This window comes from Delphinus delphis, chromosome 10 (genome assembly GCF_949987515.2).
Source record: "Delphinus delphis chromosome 10, mDelDel1.2, whole genome shotgun sequence".
Lineage (NCBI taxonomy): Eukaryota > Metazoa > Chordata > Mammalia > Artiodactyla > Delphinidae > Delphinus > Delphinus delphis.
Window position 1 is genome coordinate 97,807,416 of NC_082692.2, and position 21,591 is coordinate 97,829,006.

Sequence of the window (21,591 nt, forward strand, 5' to 3'; positions counted from 1 at the left end):
TAAATGTATATTTAGGAGATGTCCCCCCTTCTGCCTATAGGTGTGAGAGCTGGCTTCCTTTCGAGTAAATCCCCGGCTGCACACAGCCCAATTTTATTTGGGGGCCTGCCTGATTTCTCCGACAGGGGCTGGGGCTGGAGGGAGCCTGCAGACCAGCGCTAATTGGTGTCATTGAGTAATTAATGCAAAATCAGGCCCCGAGTGGATTCCCAGGGAGACAGACACTGAGGGAGGCTTTCATGCTTGGTGGGATGGGAGCTGCTTTCTCAAAGGACGTTCCCAGAGCGCCCAGGCGACTGGCGTGGCCCGGTGGGGGTGGCTTGGCAGCCGGCATGGGGTTCGTGGAGCGAGTGTGGAGGGGGTTTGTGTTGGTGCCATGGTTCTGCACAATATGGAGCGTGGCGAGTCTGACTTTAGAGAAACACAAACCCCAGGCTGGGTTGTAGGAGCCAGGCCTGTGTCAGCCCTGAAGGACTGGTGGGGTCTGAGGGAGGGCCATGGCTGATCACGTTGGCTCAGCGCAGCCAGGGTCCCCCTCTCCTGTGGCCTGGGCCCTCTGGGACCCTCCCCTCCTGCCCCTTGGCACACTATTCAAGGCTCCCGAGGATGCCTCCTCTGTTTATCTGTCCTGCTTTTCGCTTCTGGTCTCTGGGCTTCCTCGTTGCCCAAGTATCCCATGCTCCGTTTTCTGGCCTTTGCTTTTGCTAGTCCCTGGGCCTAAAACAATCTTTACCCCCTCCTTCTCCTGGCTAAACTCTATCATCCTTCAAAATCTGGCTCAAATATCATTTCTTCCAGAAAGCTTTCTCGGACACCTGTGGCAGTCAGGAGAGTTTGGGTTATGCTGCAGTAACAAAGATCTTACTTAGTAGCTTGAAGCAACAGAGTTGGGTTTCTTTTTGTTTTTGTGGCTTTTTTTTTTTTTGAATGAAAGGTTATTTAAGTTCTACAGTACTTTACAATTTTCAAAATTTTCACACCCATGATTTATATAATCCCATAATAACCCCTTAAAAAAAAAAAAAACCCTACCCCTGTCTTGCTCCTCCCCCCTTCCCTCTCCCCACTGGTAGCCACTAGTTTGTTCTCTGTATCTGGAAGCCGGCTTCTTTTATGTTTTATTCACTAGTTGGTTGTATTTTTTAGATTCCACATAGAGTGATATCATCCAGCATTTGTCTTTCAGCAGAGTTTGCTTCTTGCTTCTTGCATTTAAAAAAAGCCACCCCGCTCATGTGGGGTGGCAGGAGGGCTCATGTACTCACTTAGGAACTTGGGCTTCTAGAGGTCCACCTTGACACATGCTTCTGTTATGAGAGCCACACTAGGGCGAAGAGAACATGGCGGACCACACCGCCTGCCTCTGAACGCCTCCGTCTGAAGGGAAGTGTGTGCCGCTGGTCAAAGCAAGTCCTCTGGCCACCGTTGAGTTCAGCAGGGTTGTGTAATCTCCCCTGAGGGAGGGACCTGGGATGTTTATGGACCGTCCTGCCATCTTCCAGCACCCCTGAGGTGGGCTAGGTACTTCTCGGTCTTCCCAAAGTCCCTGTGCTTCTTCCCATTGCAGCTCTTACCATACTGTTTCCATAAACCATCTGCTAACCCGCATCCTATCCCCCATGGAGCGAATCCATGAAGGCTGTGGCTGAGTCTTTCTCCTTTCTGAGGCTCCCACACCCGGCCCTGAGTTTGGCTCAGAGAAGACCCTTGGTGAATGGTGGGCGAATGAGTGGGCTGTCCTTGCCCCTCTGCAGCACTAGCTTTGCTTATGGTGGGGTCAGTGTGGGCTATCTCCAACCCCCGTGACTCTCTGCCCTCCCTTCTGCAGGCGCCGGGTCCTGGCCATCTCAGATGGGATCGAGCACATCGGGAACCTTCGCTGGGAGCTGGCCTTGTGTCTGCTGGCAGCCTGGACCATCTGTTACTTCTGCATCTGGAAGGGAACCAAGTCCACAGGAAAAGTAAGAGGTGGATCTTTAGCTAGCCGTGGGCAGGGGAGGGGCGAGTCGTCCTTGTACAAGCCACAGGGGACCCAGAGAATGCCAGGGGGCTCACGTGGCGAAGGCCAGCTCCTGAGTTGGAGGCTAGGAGGATTGCTAGACAAGGAGTCCAGAGCTGGAATCCCAGTCCACCGCCTGTTTGCCACACACCTCGGGGTGTTCGGTTCTACCTTCTGAGCCTCAGTTTGCTCACCTGTGAAATAATAGAGCCTGGTCCTGTTTTCTAACTGGGTTGAGAGTCATATAAGGAAAGTAGAGTTAAGGTGCTTTGGAAAGCAGGAAATGCTGAACTACTACCATGGGGTTTTTGTAATGAAGACCTGCACTCCAGGCGTGTGCTAGGGCAGGTGGTGCTGGGCGCCTCCGCTACAGATCCCGAGTTCTCACCAGCCTCCATCTTGTAGCCTTGCTGTGCCGGCTGCAGCAGGTGGCCTCCAGGGCCAGTGCCTCACAGGGGAGGAGAAATGGGGGGAGACAGCCAGCTCTGCACTGCCTTGGCCTGGAAGGTACTGCGGCTCTTCCACTCACAGGCCACCGGCCTGAGCCTAAGGCCCAGGCTCACCAACCGCCAGGGAGGCTTAGAAGTGAGGGCAGCAAAGGGCCGTCTGATGCGTACAGCCATCTGTACCACAAGTCTCACTAGAGGTTATAACTGTGTAGCTCATGGCCAAGTCCAGCCCACTCCTGTATCATATCAAAAAGAAAAGAGGCGGGGGAGAATTAGTTACCAACGTTCAGAAATCAGGAAGTTTCATGTGAAATATGTGGAAAAAGAAGTAGGACTCTGTTGTCGCTCGGAAAGTTGGAAGATTGGGCCATGCTGGGATTGATGACCTACCCGGTAGCAGTGGGCTGAGTGGGAAGACTGGGCCACGCTGGGCTTGCACGCCTACCCGGTAGCAGTGGGCTGAGTTGGGCCGCAGCCACCTGCTTCTAGGGATACTAGGTTGACCAGTCCCCACCATTTCCATCACCCCTGGTCCTGTGGCTGGGCGTCAATGCCGTTAGTTTCCTCATTTGTGGAAAAGAGGAAAATCAGACTTTTTTTAAATGCCTGTGTCACCCTGACCGTGTCACTCCCCGCCTGCCTGCTTCTGGTAGGCAGTTGCTCATAAACTTTATTCTAAGTTATTGGCTGGGGCAGTGGGTGAAGACGAAACGTCCAAGGAAATAGGAACTTAATAACTCCAGGACGTTTTGCAAAAGATGGTCCCCTTGGCTCCCACAGGGGTAGGTGAGATGAAGAGGAAACTGCTAGAATGTGGGAGGCGGGCAGACCTGCAGGAGGGGCTTAGGAGAACACAGAAGAGATACCAACAAGCCCCGTGCTGTGGGCTATAAGGAGGCCAAGGATGGACTAGAAAGTCGTCATAGCTGTGCCTCAGGGACCGGAGAGTAGAACAGAGACTCTCATGTCCCCTCAGCCGAGGTGATTTTGCTGATCTTTGTTTTCTCTGGTTTGTGTCTTAAAGACAATAGGATTTTTTTTTGTTTTTCCAAACATAAAATTCATTGCATTATCGACTACATGCATCCTGCCCCCATGCCCCCCTTGCTGCCTCTTCTGGCTAAAGAAGAGGAGAAAGACTGGAGGGGGTGAGAACCAGGGTCTGGAACCATGGTCCACATCTCAGGTCTCTCTCTCTCACTGGCTGAGACTTTGGGTGCATCACTTAACTTCTCTGAGCCTGTTTCCTCTTCTGCAAAACAGGGATTGATGAGTGACCTCGTCTCAGGGATGGTTGTAGGAGTGAAATGCAAGGCTGCACATTTCAGCACTTAGCAGAATGGGGAACTGATCATATGTGCTGAGTAGACGGTGATTTAAAAACATCTTGTTATAAAACTTATTCATTCAAGAAGTAGTTTCTGAGAATCTGCTTAATACCTAGCATTATTCAGTGGGTATGTAAAGATAAATAAAGCACAGCCTCTACCCTACCCAGGTGACATATGTGAACGTGCTTTGTGAACCATAGAAAAAAGGGAGGAGGTATCATGGGTGGTGCTCTTATTGCTCCTACTGTGATGACCACCTTTCTGCGAGTCCGTGCTGGGCCAGCGAGGGCTGCAGTGATGAGGTTTTGGTGCGGGTGCGCGCATGGGCTGTCCACATGCATGTGTGGCTTTGGGCTCTCGGACCTGGGCCACGGCAGAATTTCATTCCACTTGGCCCTCAGGAGGAAGCTCAGTCCCCAGTGGGGCCATTTGCCATTGGCTGGGACATCGAGCCTGTGTGTCAGAGAATCCTAAGGCAGGGACCAAGTATCAAGGAAGAACCGGTGAGCTATGTTCCAAGAGATTTCAGAGAAGATTTAGGGAAGGCAAGGTGACGGTTGTTAAGTACTTCAGATGCCCCTTCCATTCAGACCTTGAAACAACCCCATGAGACGCAGGGGCTAGCATTATCCCCATTTTACAGATGAGGAAACTGAGGCTTCGCGGGGTTACGTAACTTGCTCAAGGACACTCAGGTAGGGAGGGGAGGGCCGGGATTAACCCCAAGCCTCGGTGACCACATAGCCCATGCCTCTGGGTGAGTGGACCATCGTTCCTGTCGTCTGTGACCTGAGGGCAATGACCGTTTCCTCGCGGATTGGTTATGAAGAGGCCGTTGACGAGACTGCCTAGAACATAGTAGGTGCTCTATGATTGTTGGTTGCAGCTGGATCTAAATGGGGCTATTAAGGGGAATGCTGAAGTCGTATGAACAATTCAGTATTTTCCTCAAGATTGGGTTTCATGGGCTCTTCCCCATGTTTCATGCCCAAGACCAGGGTAAGTGTCCAGGATGAGATGTGGTTTGCTGGACCTGTGAGGTTCCTTAGAGATTATCTGGTCCATCTGCACCCGTATTTTATGCATGAGGAAACTGAGGCTCAGAGAGGAGAAGGGACTTGTCCATGGTCTCACAGTGAGTTAAGTGTCAGGTTAGGACCTGGTCTGGTGGCCCAGCTCCCTGGCTGTTTATAAATGACAAGGTTCTGTAGGTCACATCTGACAGTTTGGGGAGACCAGGAGAGCCCGGATCAGCATGTGGGCTCCTCAGGAGAGGGTCTGATGCTTTTGTTACTGTTTATCATTCATCTCACCTTGAACATGAGCCCAGTGTCCAAAGGCTTTTCGATTTTGTACAAAAACAGTTAAAAATAAACACAGGGTCATCTGAGTCTTCCTGAGTGGGCAGAGGTTGCCCCTGCCGCCTGCCTGCGGGACCCTGGCCAGAGCCGCCCTCAGGAGTCAGTTGAAGGAAGCAGCAAGAACTCCATATTCCTGCTGTTGTCCAGGCCACGCCCGAGTTGGCTCTTCCTCTGCATCCCAAGTTCCAGCGTGCTCTCCATACCTGGGCTGCACCAGAAATTTCTGAAATTTCATTAACTTGGAAAAAGTTCCTGGCCGCATCCTGTCTCCAAGGCAAAAACTATAACCCCAGCCTTAACTCAATTGAGAGCCCATCCCCTGCTCAGGAGTTCATGCAGACGCTGCAGGCTCAGCCTCTTGGCAGGTGGCTCTGTAAGTAGGGATTTCGGATCACATCACAAATAAGCAGATCACAGATGAAGCCGTGGCAAGGTGATAGGTGAAGGTGTAGCAGTGCTCTCTAGCGGCCCGAGGGGCGGTGTGTGGGCCCCGACGCTGTGTTGGCGTCATTGCTCCCACCAAGGACAATCGCTGTATGTGACCTTCACTCCATCACCTCCTGCGCCTTCCTCAGTGCTTTTCATCCTTCTGACATCACAGAGGCCCGCATGCAGCATCTCCCAGAGTCAGGGCAAGCAACATCAACTCTCAGAAGAAGCTGCTCTGGCTGGAGAGAGAGTAGCTAGGTTCCAGCTTTGGTACATAGCGAGTGGCACATGGCTGTTGCTTAGTGAACATTTGAGGAACGGATGAATCCTGCCTGGGCAGGGCCTCCTTGCGAGGTGCTGGGACACACTGGGGAACAGTTAGACAGTCGGGTCCTATGAACGTGGGGCTTCTAATGGCGGAGAACTGGCTCTGGAATGTTAGAATATAGCTTGTCCGAGCTGGGAGGGTTTAAGTCCAAACCCTATTATATAAATAAGGCAGTGGAGGCCCAGAGAGGCCACGAGATTTGCCTAAGACCACCCTGCTTGGGAAGAGCAGCGCTGGGATCCAAATCCAGATCTGTCTGCCTTCCCTAGGCCTGGTACTCATCTGTTCTCATACCTCCAGCTGTGGGTTCACGTCCAGGTTCAACGAGAACACATGGATCCGATTTCTGAGCGCGTGGCAGGGGCTTAGTAAGCCATTTATTTTCTTGCCCTGGTTTTAGTTCTACAAGGTTATTTTTCTTCTCTCTCTGGACAATATTGGAAATTCTCACAAGTCTGGATTAACAAAATAAATAAGAACGTTTCTCAATTGTATATCAAGTCCTGAGAAAATATAGGATTCTGAAACACTTGCTTTCATCAGGAGGAAACGTCCAGGCTGTTTATAACTGGTCATCTTCTGGATGATAATCATTTTCAACTGATAATGGAAATCAAGTGGCTAAGACATGGAGACATCTTTGTGATTTTCTTGTGTCCTTGCTTTTTGTTTTTAAAGATTTTATTTTTTAGAGCAGATTTAGGTTCACAGCAAAATGAAGCAGAAAGTACAGGGATTTCTCATGCACTCCCTGCCCCCAACACTGTATAACCTCCCCCATTATCAATATCCCCCGCCAGAGTGGCACATTGGTTACAACTGATGAACCTACTTAAACACATCGTAATCTCCCAAAGTCCGTAATTTACATTAGGGTTCACTTTTGGTGCTGTACATTCTGTGGGTTTGGACAAATGTGTAATGGCATGGATCCACCATTATAGTATCATATAGAATAGTCCCATCGCCCTAAAAATCCTCTGTGCACTACCTGTTCATCTCCCCCCTTCCCCATCCCTGGCAACCACACACACACACACAAAACCAGTCTTTTGCTGTCTCCATAGTTTAGACTTTTCCAGAATGCCATATCATTGGGATCATACTGTATGTAGCTTTTTTAGGTTGACTTCTTTCACTTAGTAATGTGCATTTACGTTTCCTCCATGTCTTTTCATGGCTTTATAGCTCATTTCTTTTTATCACTGAGTAATGTTCCACTGTCTGAACGTACCACAGTTTGTTGATCCATTCACCTATGGACAGACATCTTGGGTGCTTCCAAGTTGGACAATTAGGAGTAAAGCTGCTGTGAACAGTCGCGTGCAAGCATTTGTACGGGCATATGTTTTCAACTCCTTTGTATTAATATGAAGGAGCATGACTGCTGGTTCTTATGGTAAGAGCATGCTTAGTTTTGTATGAAACCATGAACTGCCTTCCAAATTGGCTGTACCATCTTGTATTCCCAACAGCAGTATGAGAGAATGCCTGTTATCTGCATCCTTGCCAGCATTTGGCATCGTTGGCGTTTTGGATGTGGGCCATCCTAATAGATATGTAGTGGTATCTCTTTATTGTCTTAATTTGCATTTCCCTGATGACAGGTGATATGAAGCATCTTTTCATATGCTTATTTACTGTCTGTATATCTCTTTGGTGAGGTGTCCGTTAAGGTCTTTGACCCATTTTGAAATCGGTTGTTTGTTTTCTTATTGTTGAGTTTTAAGAGCTCTTTGTGTATTTTGGATAACAGTCCTTTATCAGATGGGTCTTTTGAAAATATTTTCTCCTGGTCTGTGGCTTGTTTTCACATTTTTTTGGCATTGTCTTTTGCAGAACAGACGTTTTTAATTTAATGAAGTCCAGCCTATCAACTAGCTCTTTCATAGATTGTACTTTTGGTGTTGTATTTTATCTAAAAGTCTTTGCCATACCCAAAGTCATCTAGGTTTTCCCTTATGTTATCTTCTAGGAGTTTAATAGTTGTGCATTTAGATCTATGACCCGTTTTGAGTTAATTTTTGTGAAGGGTGTAAGGTGTGTGTCTCGATTCATTTTTGCATGTGGATGTCCATTTGTTGAAAAGACTGGCTTTGCTCTTTCCTTGTTTTTTTTTTATTTGCCCACCAAATCCATCTTGCCCATCGCCGCCACCAGGTCCTCCCTCTGGTCTCACAGGCCTCAAACCACTAACTTGTTTTGACAACTTCTCACCTAACCTCTCCAGTTGTTGACCAAGTCTACTTTGTAATCACCCTAGAAAGCATCCTGTCTTGTCCATTTTTATTGTCCATCCATCCACTCAGCCACCCACTAGACATTCAACAGTAGCTCCCCAGGACCTCCAGAGTGAAAATTGCTCTTAGAACTTCCCATTTGCACAAACATATTGCTGACATGCAGAATGACACAACTGAAATCCTTTATGTTCTATGAAACAATAATTTCAAATAAATTCAAGGTGCTCCTGTCTTTATTCTATGTTGTCATCCTACAGCATGGAAGCAACGTTAGGGAATGGTGATAGCCTAGTACCTGCTATGCATATTCTTTGAAGACTGAAAAAACCGGTCCTTACTACGTGTCCTTCTCGTGTGGCTTTGCTAGGCCTTAGTCCGACCTGGGGATCGGTCAGCATTGGCCTTTGGCCAGATTTCACCTATGGCCTGCTTTTGTAAATAAAGTTTTATTGGAACACAGCCACATCCGTATGTTTCTGCGTTGCCTTCAGCTGCTTTTGTGCTACTACAATGGCAGAGCTGAGTAGTTGCAACAGAGTTTGTGTGACCCACAAAGGCTAAAATATTCACTATCTGGCCCTTCACAGAAGAAGTTCATGGATCTCTCCTCTGTTAAACTAATTAATGCAAACTATTTGCCGTGTAACAAGAAACTAACACCTAAATTGCTGTCACCCCAAACGTGGACCACTTCAGATGCTGAAAAGCTACAGTGATCGTTTGCAATGGAGAGCTTTTCTGAAGGAATCTTAAAATCTCACCCCAGCCTTTCCAGCTCCTAAATGTTCTGGTTCTTGTATCCAAATGCTCACTTGCTATGGATGTTACTCATTGATTCTTCTGTTCATTCATTAAATGTTTATCGCTCACCTACTGTGTGCCAGGTACCAGGCTGGGGGCTCTTTTCAGTGGTGAGCGAGTCAGACTGTGAAGCTGACTGTTGGTGGGGGAGATGGAGAACAAGCAGCTATAGAAACGCTGTGGGCGGAGGACGGGGGCCTTGAGGGGGAAGAATTAGGGCAGGAGACATTCTCACGGGGGGGGGCCAGGAAAGCCTCCCTGAGAGAGGCCCCCATCTGTGATGGGAAGGATGTGAAGGGATTGGCCTGGTGAGCAGCGCAGATGACATTCTCAAGTGGGAAGGACTCGGTGAATTTGAGAGGCAAAGTAAAGGTGGAGGCCAGATGGAGTCGATGTTAGCAAGTGATGGGGCAGGGGACAGACTAACAGCCATGGTGAAGGGTCGGGGATTTTATTCTAAGGGCCGTGGAGAGCCGCTGAAAATTTTTAAGCAGGGGTAGCACGATCTGACTTTCATCCTGAAAAGCTGGCTCTGGCTACTCGTGGACAATGGACGGGTGGGAGCGGAGAGGCTGGGGAGCTCTAGTAGCGGGTGACCAGGGGGAAGGTGCAGCGGGATGGAGAGAAGTGTCCAATCAGAGACACCTTTTGGTGTGGCGTCCTCCTTCTGCGGGACCCGATGCTGCACAGGAGCCTAAGACCTTTCTCTCTCTTTTGAGTTTTGAATGGGGCGGCTTGCCCAGCTCTTGCCTAGATGCTCTGCCCTCTGCAGGCAGCCCTCCCTGCCCACCAGCTAGTCAGGTGCCCCCTCATGCCACCCGCACTCCCTGCCCAGCTGGCCGCTGTTCTTTGCTCTGTCCCCCTGGCGGTTCCTTCTTCTGTCCTCCTCTCAGAGGATGATTTATGGATTTTTCCCCCTCGTTTCCTGGTCTCCAGGAGCAGTGGTTGGGAGGGGAGGGTGCTACAAAAATAGTTCTGGCCTCTTCCCTGCCTCCTCCTAGTGCCACTTTAAAGGAAGCTGCAGGATTAGCTGGGGTTTTAAGCAGAATCCTGCCTGTTCACTGCTTTAGGCCACTGTTTTTATTCTTTTCAGAGCTCCAGGACACCAAGGCAGGAAAGAAGAAAACACACACAGACACACTCACACAGAAACAGCTGCAAATAGCCTTGAATTGATTTATTTTTTTCTTTTCCTTCCTTCATTCACAAACAAGTAGAGGAGTTGGAGGTAGTACAAGGACGCTTTCTTTTATTAAAGTGTAGTTGACTTACAATATTAGTTTCAGGTGTACAACATAGCGATTCAATGTTTTTATAGATTATACTCCATATAAAGTTATTGGGAAATATTGGCTATATTCCCTGTGCTGTACTTACATCATCCTTGTAACTCATTTATTTTATACCTAGTAGTTTGTACCTCTTACTCCCCTTCACCTGTCTTCCCACTGATAACCACAGCCTGTTCCTGTTACATTTGTGCAAGGGCCCTTAAACAGCCCGCGTTCTCTGCATGATGGTGATGGTAAAGCAGATGTTTCAGTGGCACTTTGATCCAGGCCCTGTTCCAAGGCGCTTGCTACATTAGCCCGCTGAGCCATTAAGACAACCCTATGAGAAAGGTACGATTGCTATCCCCATTTTACAGATGGGAAGACAAAGGCTCACGGGGCTTAAGCTGCTTGCCCTAAGATCGTGAGGGATCACACCCCTTCGGGAGCAGGGAGGAGCAGGGCGGGGCCTCTTGGCCGGTGAGGGTGCCTGCTGCCTCCAGCTTATCCCAGACCTGCCAGACGGAGATGCAGCCTGGAGGGGCCATCCGTGGCTCCTCCCTCGAGTGTGTGCCTTTTTCTCCCTCCCTCCCACTACCACCAAGGGGGTTTGGAGCTGCCAGCAGGGAAACCCTCAGGAGCCCCCCACAGAACATTTATGCTTCAGGAGCGCCCCATAAAGTGGCTGATGGATTCAATGAGGCATAAAGCAGGAGTAAAGGGGGCAGGGGGGAATGAAAGGGAAAGATGTGTGAAAGGGGAGAGAACAGGCCCAGGAAAGGAACTGGGCAGTGCTGTCTCTCGGCCCTCAAGTGGCCTTTGTTGCAGCCTGAAGCAAGCGGGGACGGCGTTGGTGGTGGGGCTCTTCCAGCGCCCGGCTGCTGTCTGCATTCAGAGAGGAAACTAGAGCGTTCATGAGATGCATGCAGAGAGCCCCGCAAGGAGATCCCCTGCCTTCCGCCCCCAGAGCCCGAGGACACCCCAAGCCACTGCTGAGGGGCCTTTGTGCGATGTTGGGAGCACTTCTCACACAACTGGTCCGGGGAGAGCCGTAGATTGTAACATTAAGTCAAAAGAGTTTAGCGTCTTGATTCAGCCCTTTCTTTGGCCTTGAATGACGGCGCTTCACCTTTAGCGGGAACCCTGGCAGCGAGGAGGGTTGGAAAGGAGGGAAGCTTTGCGACTCAGTAATACCGTCTTTATTAAAGCACAAAGGCCCCCCAAAGTCTGAGTGGTTTCTGGGTGGGAGGGGTCCCGCGGGGCTGGCCGCCTCCTGAGAAAGCCCTCGGAGTACAGAGGGGGACCCAAGGGGAGTGGGCGCTGTTAACCCTTCTGGAGCGCCCCCGGGGAGCCCGGCCCTGCCCGCAGCCCATCCACGTGCGGCCGTCTCCCTGGGAAACGAGCCGCCCTCCCGCATGGCAGCGTCAAGGAGTCAAGTCGGCTTTGCACTCCACGTGAGACCAAGCGAGGTGTCATGGGCTGAACCTGAAACGGGCAGAAGTGTTTATGTTGAGCCTCCTGAATATTAGCACCAGGCTGAGCACTGCAAGGGGGAGTTTAAAAGAATGGCTAGCTGTGTACCCTGCCCTCCAGAATTGGGCAGAGAAGCTGAAGACAGAGCTAGTGATGAAGGATGGAATGAGCCGACGTTTGGTGTCAAGAGTCCTGCCCCACAACCCGCCAGCGGCGTGAGTTAGTGCGGCCACCATCGCCCTCCCTGGCTGTCTGTGTTACTCCATTTCCCTGGGCCTCCGTTTCCCCTTCTTTCAAGGGTAGTGTGACAGGTGCAGTGACAGGTGGGGGGGCTGCGCTGGTGTCACTAGGGAGAGAACTTTTAAGTCCTGGCAGCCAGAGCATGCCGGGGGTGGGGTGGGAGGGGTCAGCATGTCCAGGAGGCTCCGGGCAGGTGACGGGTGGGCTGGCTCTGACAGATGTGGTGGGAACAGTGACAGGCAAAGGCCCAAAGAGACATCTGGGGGAGCAGTGAGGGATGGCGTGAGCCTGTGCAGAATGCAGGCCGGGGGCTAAGCAGGGGACTGGCGTGTTGTGGAGGCGTCCGTCACTCCACTGCGCTTGTCTCTCACCAGGGTGTCTGCAGATCCCCTCTGCTCCCCACCCCTGTGGCCATCTTTGTCGGTCAGCATTCAACCAGAGCAGCAGAGCCAGGAGATACGTATTCAGAGATTCCGTTGAGGAATTGGTGGTGGTGAGGGCTGCCTGGGCAAGTCTGGCGTCCAGAGGGTGGGCTGTAGCTCTCTGCAGGAAACGATGCCCACAGGTGGGCGTTCTCCATTAGGGAAACCTTGGTTCTGCTCTTAAGGCTTTTGAACCGGTTGGATCAGCCTACCCAGATCATCTAGAACAATCTCCCTTACTTAAAGTCAACTGATTATGGACTTTAATCACATCTATAAAACACCTTCACAGCAACACCCAGATTAGTGTTTGCTTGCATAACTGGGACTGTAGCCTAGCCACCTAGCAGAGCCTTCCCAGCACCTTCATCCACGTGCCCCCCACCTCACCCCCGGATGTTGGCACAGCAGGCCACCCAGACCCAGGCCGCGTGTTGGCCACTGCCAGACTCTGCTTTCTTAACCATGACTTTCGTTATGTACCTGTTCCCTCAGAACTCCACCATAGCTTCCCAGCATCTATAGCACCTACTCTGAGTCTTAAAAATTGCCCAAAGAATATGTAACAATAGCTATTTCAAAGTGAAAAATGGTCCCCCCCAAATCACTTCCCTGTTGCCCTCCAATCCTTGTACACATTTCGTATAACCATAGTTTGTACCTCATTTAATCATAACATGATAGAATTGAATGTTTTGCCTTTTTCATCACAGAGCCTTCCTGCTGCCCCCATTTTGCCAAAAGACGATTTTTAAATTCCATTGAATAAATCTTTCATGACATCGTAAACTCTTCCATGACTTACTGGACTCAAGATACTTACAGTTCTTCCAGTCGTTGAAAATGCTAATGGGAGTGCTTGATTCATGTGGCTTTCCTTCCCTATGGGAGATCATTTTGCTAGGAAGGCGACAGGGTGTGAAACCTCTGCCAGAATCAGTCTTATCTGCCCCAAGAATCTTTGTCTACTTTCCCTTCCCACCCCCTGCTTCCTGCCGGGCTTCCAGCGTCTCTCTCCTCATGCCCAGATGCTCATGGTTGAAGGCCCAGCTCAAGTCCGGTCCTGGCATTTGGGAAATGTTAGGATTGGATGAAAGAGGTAAGTCTCCTTCACCCCAAACACCTGTTCCCTCAGACCCGCCTCCCTGTCCCCACTTTCCACCAGCGCTCCCTTCTCCATGTTCACTTGACAGATGAGCAGGGTGACCGGGGGCACTTTGCCCCCTTCCAGCTCTTGCTTTCTCACCCTCCTGCTGTCTCTTCTCCTCCAGGAAGCCTTCAGGGGCCCCTCGCACCCTCATCCTTCGCGGCTTTCTCTTCACTCCGAGGCTCTCACCTCGGCAGCATCCGGCTGCCCTGAGTTTGCCTCTCGTTGTCTCGTGACTGCTGGGCTTGTGGGCCCAGAGTGATTTCCTACCCTGTAGGGCAAATATTTATTAAACATGTCCTGTGTACCGTGTCCTGTGCCCAGGACCACAGATATCAACTCTAAACAACCTTAGAGGCTAGAGTTTAGAAGACAGGTAAACAGGCAGTTACAAAATATCACTGTGCTGGGGATAAATGCAGGAAGCAGTGGGATCCATGCTGGCTGGGGAGGTACGGGTGGTTATTAATTACCCAAAGGCAGAGGAGGAAGGAGATTCCAGGTAAAAGGAACCACGTACAAAGGCCAAGAAGCTAGCTTACATCCTTTGTCCTCCCTCCTCCCTTTTTCCTTGCCTCTTTCTTCCTCTTTGTGTATGCTGACAGAGCACCCCTGGCTTGTCGGGGGCCCTTGTGCATTTCTCTGTCCCCGGGGTAGCCCACGTGGTCGGTGCTGGGAACCATCGCGTGTTGATTCAATCAGCCAACAAGTGTGTGATGCCTGTCACATGCTAGGACCTGCTTGATTGATTGAGGTGAAAGTTCTAAAGCATTTCCTGGCAGTCACACGACCAAGCTCTCTTCCCCGCCCTGCCCGCCCCCTGCCCTCCCTGTGGCTAGAGAAACAGCAGAGGGAAAACCGTTCTCGGGGGAGAGAAGTGGAAAAGGAGGCAGGGTGGATGGCAGCTGCGTGTGACCTGTGTGCAGCTGTAGGTGCGAGACCCTCTCGGGGGATGATGAGCAAATGGAGGGTGACTGCAGGTCGAGGGGGTGCAGGGAGATGAGCAGGGGGCACAGAAGCTAAGGGGTCAGGCTGCCCAGGTTCAAAGCTCGGGTCCTCCCCCAAGCTAAGGAAATGCCTTTTACAGAGCACCTACTGTATGCCTGACATTGGGCTCGGCACTCTCTGTTCATTGTCTAATTTAACTTTACAGCAGACAGTCAGGTGAGGGTCAGCACGCCCACTTTATAAATTAAGTCCCGGAGGCGTAGGTGATGGGCATGGGTCACGTGGCTAGCAGAGGCAGGATTCGAACCCAGGTCCGCCAAGGTGGAAGCCGATCCCCAACCACTGTTCTTCCCACTGGTGAATGCAGAGCCCTCAGTAAGTGAACCTTCAGCCGCCCCCCGGCCCGAGTGCTCACTACGGGCCCACCGGTGGTGGGAGGGTGGGAGAGAGCAGAGCCCGGCGGACAGGAGTTTGCATCACAGCTCTGCCTCCAGCATGACCCTGGGGGTGGGCCTTTCTTTGCCTCTGAGCTGTTTCCTCAGCCTTCACTGGGGGCAGTCAGAGGACCCATCTCGTTGGGTTGCTGTGAAGCTTAAGTGAGGTGTTGCCTTTAAATTATCTGCTTATCACACAGTAAACACACAAATTGCTATTGTTTTTATTTTATGGCTTGTAATTTCTATAAACCCATTCTCCAGCTTAAAAGAGTTTTCAGTCTAGTGGGGCAGTAAGATTGGATTCACTCACTTGAAGATAATTAACAGCATTTTGTAGTATAGATGAACTGTCAAATGATGGCTCGGTCAGTGCTGGTACAGAGTTTGGATAAAGAAGTTGCTGTGGCCCAGAGCTGTCTGGAAAGTGCCCCTGGGAGAGGTGGGATGTGAGCTTCACGCTGAAGGATGGCTATGTGCAGGAGGAGGGGTAAGGAAGGGGACCATCAAGCATGGCTGTGGAGGTTGGAAGCGATAGGCTGGGCCAGACTCCAGGGTCGGGCTAGACTAGGTCCCGTGGGCAGGTGGGCAATGGGGAGCCATTGAGAGTTCTTGAGCAAGGATGTATTTGAGGAGAGTGGAGGGGTCCCCGACACGCCTCACATTGCACTCTGTGCTGGGCAGCAGCTGCCTTCCTTCCTGTTGGACAGCCGCCCGTGGGTAATAAACGAGAGCCCCCCAGTGAGAACATTGGAGCAGGTAGTAACTCACTCTGCAGAAGCCAGACACTGCTGTGGCCCTGAATCACAAGTATGTTGTGTAACAGTTATGACTGGCCCGGTGCTCTGACGGTCATCGTATTGACACCGGGAAACCAGTGCTGCCTCTGTGCCAGCACTGGCACCACAGCCTTTACGAGCCCCGTTTATAGACCCAGCACCCCTGTTGATGGTGAGGATTGTAACACTGCCTTTGCCACCTAGAAGTGCAAGTCATAAATAATCTACCAGCACAGGTAAGTCTGAGAAAATCTATATAATATCCCAGCTGTATTTTAAAGGAAAAGCAGAAAGGAAGCAACTTATAATAAAACAACATGTGTTTCAACATGTAAAGGCTCAGACACAGACATAATCTAGTCGACGGGTACCAGCACCACCCTGGAGTGATTGCATTTGGCTGCGAGATGGGAGAGCCACATGTTGTCTGTACTTTTCCTCTACGTTTTACATCTTGAAATAAGAGCTAGCACCTACATTATTATAGAATCTCCGTGAATACCATGGCTACAAACATGGACTCATAGAAGGGAGTGGCACTGGCTACTCAGGTTCCACTGGTGGCATCGCCGGTAGTGACGTGATCTTCTTAAATGATGGATAACATTTGGTAAAGCACTGAATAAAAGATAGTACCATCCACCTTCAATTTATATGGTAATTGCATTTCTGGAAAATTCAGTTTATATTAAAATGAAGTGAAATATACTTTGAGGTTATATGTAAAGCAGAATCAGATTCTAGGCTTAATAATTATAAGCAACCCACACCCATGAGTGTCTGGTGGCACGTTTAGAAATCATGAAAAACAGGGCAGTATTGTTGTGCGGGACTGTCCCCCTGCATGCAGGATTGCCAGCTTTCCTAGGCCTGAGTCATTAAATGCTGACCCTCAGTCTTTGTGGTCACCTAAAATAGCCCTGTGTGTCTCCAGGTTGCCCTTTAGGTGACAATACTGCTTTTGCAGCAACTGCCAACTTATCTTAAATTGTTTAACCTTTGCAACAACCCTTTGAAGTAGATGTTTTCATTCCCATTTTCTGGATGTGCACACTGAGGCTTGGAGAGGTGCCGTAACCTGCTCAAGGCCCCAGAGCTGGGACCAGAACCCTCTCTGTTTTTCTGCCTCAGGAGAGCATTTAGTACTGCATTAGTGTTTTATGGAACAATGTGCCTTAAGGTTACTTCAACATGCATTTATTAAACACCTACTGGATTATAGGCACCCTGGTAAGTCCTGGAGACACAGAGGCAAATACCTAAGATGTGGTCCCTGTGCAAAGTGTGGGCTGGTACAGCGAGAGGGTGGAGTGGGGGGTCATGGCTCAGGAAAGGAACAGAAAGAAGTTCAGGGTGGCCAGTGCACAGTCCTTGACAGGGAACGGAGGGAGACGGGTTGGAGTGGCAGGCAGGGGTGGCTTAGGAAGGCACCTAGTGAGATGCAAGTGGTGGAGAGCCACAAAGGGCTTAAAGCAGAGGAGTGTCGTGACCGGGCTTTCTTTAGAGAAAGGCCACCATGCTTGTGGCATGGGGAATGGGTACATGGGACCTGAGGCTGCATTCCACATAGTAGTCGTTCGGTGGGAGGTGGTGGCAGCTTTCGGAGAGAAGAGGACGGTTTGAGAAATACACAAGGGTAAGCATCCACCCTCGGTGACTGAACGCAGAGGGTGTCGGGGGCAGAGAAGTCCAAGCAGCTTCCTGGCTTGAGTGCCCGCGCTTGGTGGAGCTGTTGAGTGAGTTGGGGTGGTGTCAGGGGAGGGAGAAGTTGGGCCGGAACTGAGGGAGATATGCCTCTCTTTGGGGACCCGTTACGTTTGCAGTGCCTCTGAGACTGGCAAGTGGAGATGTCCGGGTGGTGGACGGGAAGCCTGGAGCTCGGACAGAGGGATGTGGAGTAGAGTCATCAGTTTGTGTGTTAGGATTTCTTTACCTGGGGCCCAGGGATGCTTCGGGGGGGGGGGCCCTGAAACCCCTCGGAATTGTATAAAAATGATGGGATCAGGGGACTTCCCTGGCAGTCCAGTGGTTAAGACTTCGCCTTCCAATGCAGGGGGTATGGGTTCGATCCCTGGTTGGGGAGCTAAGATCCCACGTGTCTCACGGCCAAAAAACCAAAACATAAAAAAACAGAAGCAATATTGTAACAAATTCAATAAAGACTTTAAAATTGGTCCACATCAAAAAAAAATCTTAAAAAAAATGATGGGATCATGTGAATAAGTACATTTTTCTAGGGTATGAGTCCATAGCTATCATCTGATTTTCAAAAAGGCCTGTGTCCCCCAAAAGATGAGAAACCTCTGACATGCCATATTTTACCTGTTCTAAGTTACACTGGTGTTTTATATGCCAGAAGGTACATAATACGTCCAGTGAAGACGGATGTACGTCAGAAGCAGAAATACTGCTAGTTAATCTGCTCTACGTTACCTTCACGTTGGTTATTCCTTTGTGACACGTGAAATAACCACACCGGACTCTTGTTGCTTTGAAGATTATTTATCTCTCCCAAAGGAACCGGCAGGTTCTCCTGTCTGCAGGGGTATTGTTTGAGGTACGACAGCGATCAGTTTGCATGTACTGCAGTAACAGCATAACCCAGCTTCGTCTACTGGTGCGTATCTTCTCAGATCCATAAAGTACTTGGTTGTTTCTCTGCAAGAAAATACAGGATCGTGATCATTTCTCTAATGATTTATATTTGCTTTACAGTATCAACTTGAACCCTCTGTCTGTGAAACACAGTGTAATCTTTTAAAAAGACGTTCTAAACATCAAACAGCAATGGATTTAAATTAAATTGATTTAAAAATATTTTAACCAACAGAGCCCGTAACTCAGCCAAAGTGATGATGAAAGGATCAGCTCTGAGCCAGGTCCCTTACACTCAGAGAGTGCTAACTACATGCCACCTGGGGGACATCCTGATTTCAGAGACAACAAGATAAATAGTGCTAAAAGAACGCATTTTAGAGTTGATGGCATTAAAGCTCTGGGAACGGGTGGGAAACCCAGGGAGAGAATTCAAGAGAAGCACCGAGGCGTAAAGATATGGGACTTGGGGAGATGAGCGGTGGAGGAAGCCGAGTTCTCTGGGAAGTAGAGAAAGGCTGGTTGCGGGGGTGGGGGGGGGACCTGGAAGAGAGTAGGAGAGGGAGGGCCCCCTGCAGCTGGCCACGCCTGGGGAGGGCAGCATCGGGGCTGCAGGGCAGTGGATCCCGACTGTGCGTCTCTCCCTTTCAAAGGCTTTATTCGTTTGAGTTCAGAAGTTGAACTCAAAGAGGACACAGTGAGGTTGTCGTGTAGGTGACACTATTATCCAAGAAAGAGACACAGAAGGAGGAACAGATTGGGGGAGAAAGTAACAATTTTTGTTTTGAGCATGAGGTTGTAGGTAGGAAATCCAGGTGGATGTACACAAAAGGGTGTTGAAAGTATGGGTCTTAAACTCAAGAGATACCACTGGGCTGGTGAGAGACATTGAGGATCATGAGCACATCAGTGGCCCCAAGAACCGCAGGAGTAGGTAAGAAAAGCCACGGGAGTGTGTAGAGAAAGAACAGATGTGGGAGGAGGCCGGACTTCCGGGAAACCGCTTAGAAATCTGCAGACCCAGCAAGCAGCCACCATGACAGCCAGAGGGCAGGGCTCGCTCCTGATCTACCTTCGCATCCTCTATGCCTACTGCAGTAACTGGCACATGACAGATGCTAATCAGAGTTGGCTGACTGGTTGATGAATTGATGGAAAGAATGTGTGAAAAAATGAACTGGTAAAAGACTAAAACATGAGGAAAGGAAGCAGGAATGCAGAAGCATCTAATGGGGGAAAGTTTTTAAGCTGGGAACTGGGAGAAAGACGTGTCCGTTAATGAGGTGCCCTGGTGTCCTTGGGGAGCGGCCCTTGAGTGGAGAGTTGGGAAACAAGACAGATGGCCATCACCTGAGGCAAGAACAGGAGGCAAGCATGGATTCTTCTTTCAACCAATGAAGCTGTTTTGGAAGGAGCGTGTTGCAGCTAGCACAGGTGGTCTGGGAAGGACCCGTGTTGCTCAGGACGCCTGAGAAAGGGCCCAGGAGAGCCCCCCAGTCGTTGCCCTGTGGGATGGATGAGAAGCAGTCCGTCTTAGGGAACAAGTGATGCTTACAGGATCCAGGCAGCATCTTGCCCTTTCTGGCTGCAGACACAGCCCCTGAGCATGGACGCTCTCCTCTCCCCTCCATCACTAAGAGTGTGTTGAAGACTAAAGTAAGAGGACATGGAGTGGTGTTTCTTGTTCGATAACCTCCCTGCACCAGTAAACCCTTGCCCGGGATTTAGGGGTGTGCTTTCATGGTGCCCTTGGTTGCCATGGCGACAGCAGCCTTCTAGTCCAAGAGAGATGGATGGTGTTTAAATCACTCTAAGCCAAGGTACCAGTGTCTTTTCCAGGCCGTAAATAATAGCTCCTAATGCTGGTGGAAGCTTGGCTGGGCTCTGCACGGAATATTTATGTTCTTGGGCTCTTCGGGGGATTCGTTTTCATTTTTGTGGTCTTCGTGGTGGAGATGTGTAAAAATCAATAGCATCGACTCGCTCGCTCATCTTAATTCACCATGAAATAGGCTTAAACACCAGACTCCCCCTTCCAGTGATGTTTTTTCTTTTTAGGTATCCTGTGGACAAGGACTTGAATTGGGCTCCGCAATCTTTGTGCATGTGGTTGTTCTTTAGGTCTCTTGTCCCCTGCGGACATGGCTTCCCTGCCACCGTGCAGATCTTGTTTCTTTCCTAGAGGTGAGGTTCCTAGGCTGAAGCGCCCTGTGTGCCGACCCTTCTTGTTCTAAAGAATGTATTCACACAGCATGTTCTAGATCAGGACTCCTTGGGAGCAACAGGACAGCCTGTTCCCCTTCAAAGCCCAGCTCCAGGAGGACCTCTCTGGCGACACATTGCCACCTGAGCTGCCTCTGTGTCCCTGAGCTCCCACTGCTGCTGTCCCCCCAGTGGTCCTTCGTCATGACTGTCACCGTCTGGGTCTGGCTCATTCATCAGCATGATGTCGAAGACCAGCACAGGACCTGGCACCCAGTGGGCTTAATAAATGGCTGGTGAATCGAATTGGACAGAATGTCCTTTACTTTCAGATGGAGAGGCTCGAGCGAGAGCAGACTGTTTGCACTGAAAGCCCGTTGTAGACACATGGGTTGATGTCCTGTTTTGTCCCATTCATTCTCGCTGGGTAATTGGGGTCAGAATGGACTCATTCACCGAGTGTTTACAGCTTTCATAGGCCTCAACGAGGAGCACGCAGAGCACGCAAAGATAAGGCCCTTACCCTCAGTAAGGGAGAGGCAGGTGCACGAGAGTAAAGAATGAAAAAGGGCTCAGGAGGAAGGAGAGCTGTTGAGTAGGGCTGCTGTGCCTGCTGCTGTGTAGACACTGGCTCGTGTAACTCACACCTGCCATGAGAGGTGGGAACTGTTATCCACATTCCATGGACATAAGAACCCACGGTTCAGGGACTTCCCTGTTGGTGCAGTGGTTAAGAATCCACCTGCCAATGCAGGGGACACGGGTTCGAGCCATGGCCTGGGAAGATCCCACATGCCGCAGAGCAACTAAGCCTGTGCGCCACACCTGAGCCTGCGCTCTAGAGCCCGCGAGCCACAACTACTGAAGCCCGCGCACCTAGAGCCCGTGCTCCGCAACAAGAGCAGCCATCGCAATGAGAAGCCCGCGCACCGCAACGAAGAGTAGCCCGTGCTCGTAGCAACTAGAGAAAGCCCGTGTGTAGCAACGAAGACCCAACGCAGCCAAAAATAAATAAATTAATTGAAAAACAAAACAAAACTTACGGCTCAGAGGGATTGAGTCAATCTGCTGCATTATTGTCCGCACTTTACGGAAAAGAATAGGAAGACCTAGAAAGACAGCTTGCCAAAAATCAGCCA

At 50.2% G+C, this 21,591-nt stretch overlaps 1 protein-coding gene and 1 long non-coding RNA gene across 2 annotated transcripts in view; one reads left to right on the plus strand and one right to left on the minus strand.

Moving 5' to 3' along the window:
- Positions 1-21,591, plus strand: part of SLC6A11 (solute carrier family 6 member 11) — a 121,907-nt gene that overhangs the window by 22,062 nt on the left and 78,254 nt on the right. The window contains exon 5 of the mRNA XM_060023056.2: positions 1,829-1,961. Coding sequence (XP_059879039.1) covers positions 1,829-1,961 — 133 coding nt within the window. The remainder of the gene's footprint in view (positions 1-1,828; positions 1,962-21,591) is intronic.
- On the minus strand, positions 9,165-13,854 carry LOC132432517 (uncharacterized). The gene is made up of 3 exons (XR_009520930.1): positions 13,594-13,854; positions 12,297-12,468; positions 9,165-11,697 (listed from the first exon to the last, which is right to left on the minus strand). It is a non-coding gene; the product is annotated as an uncharacterized lncRNA (long non-coding RNA).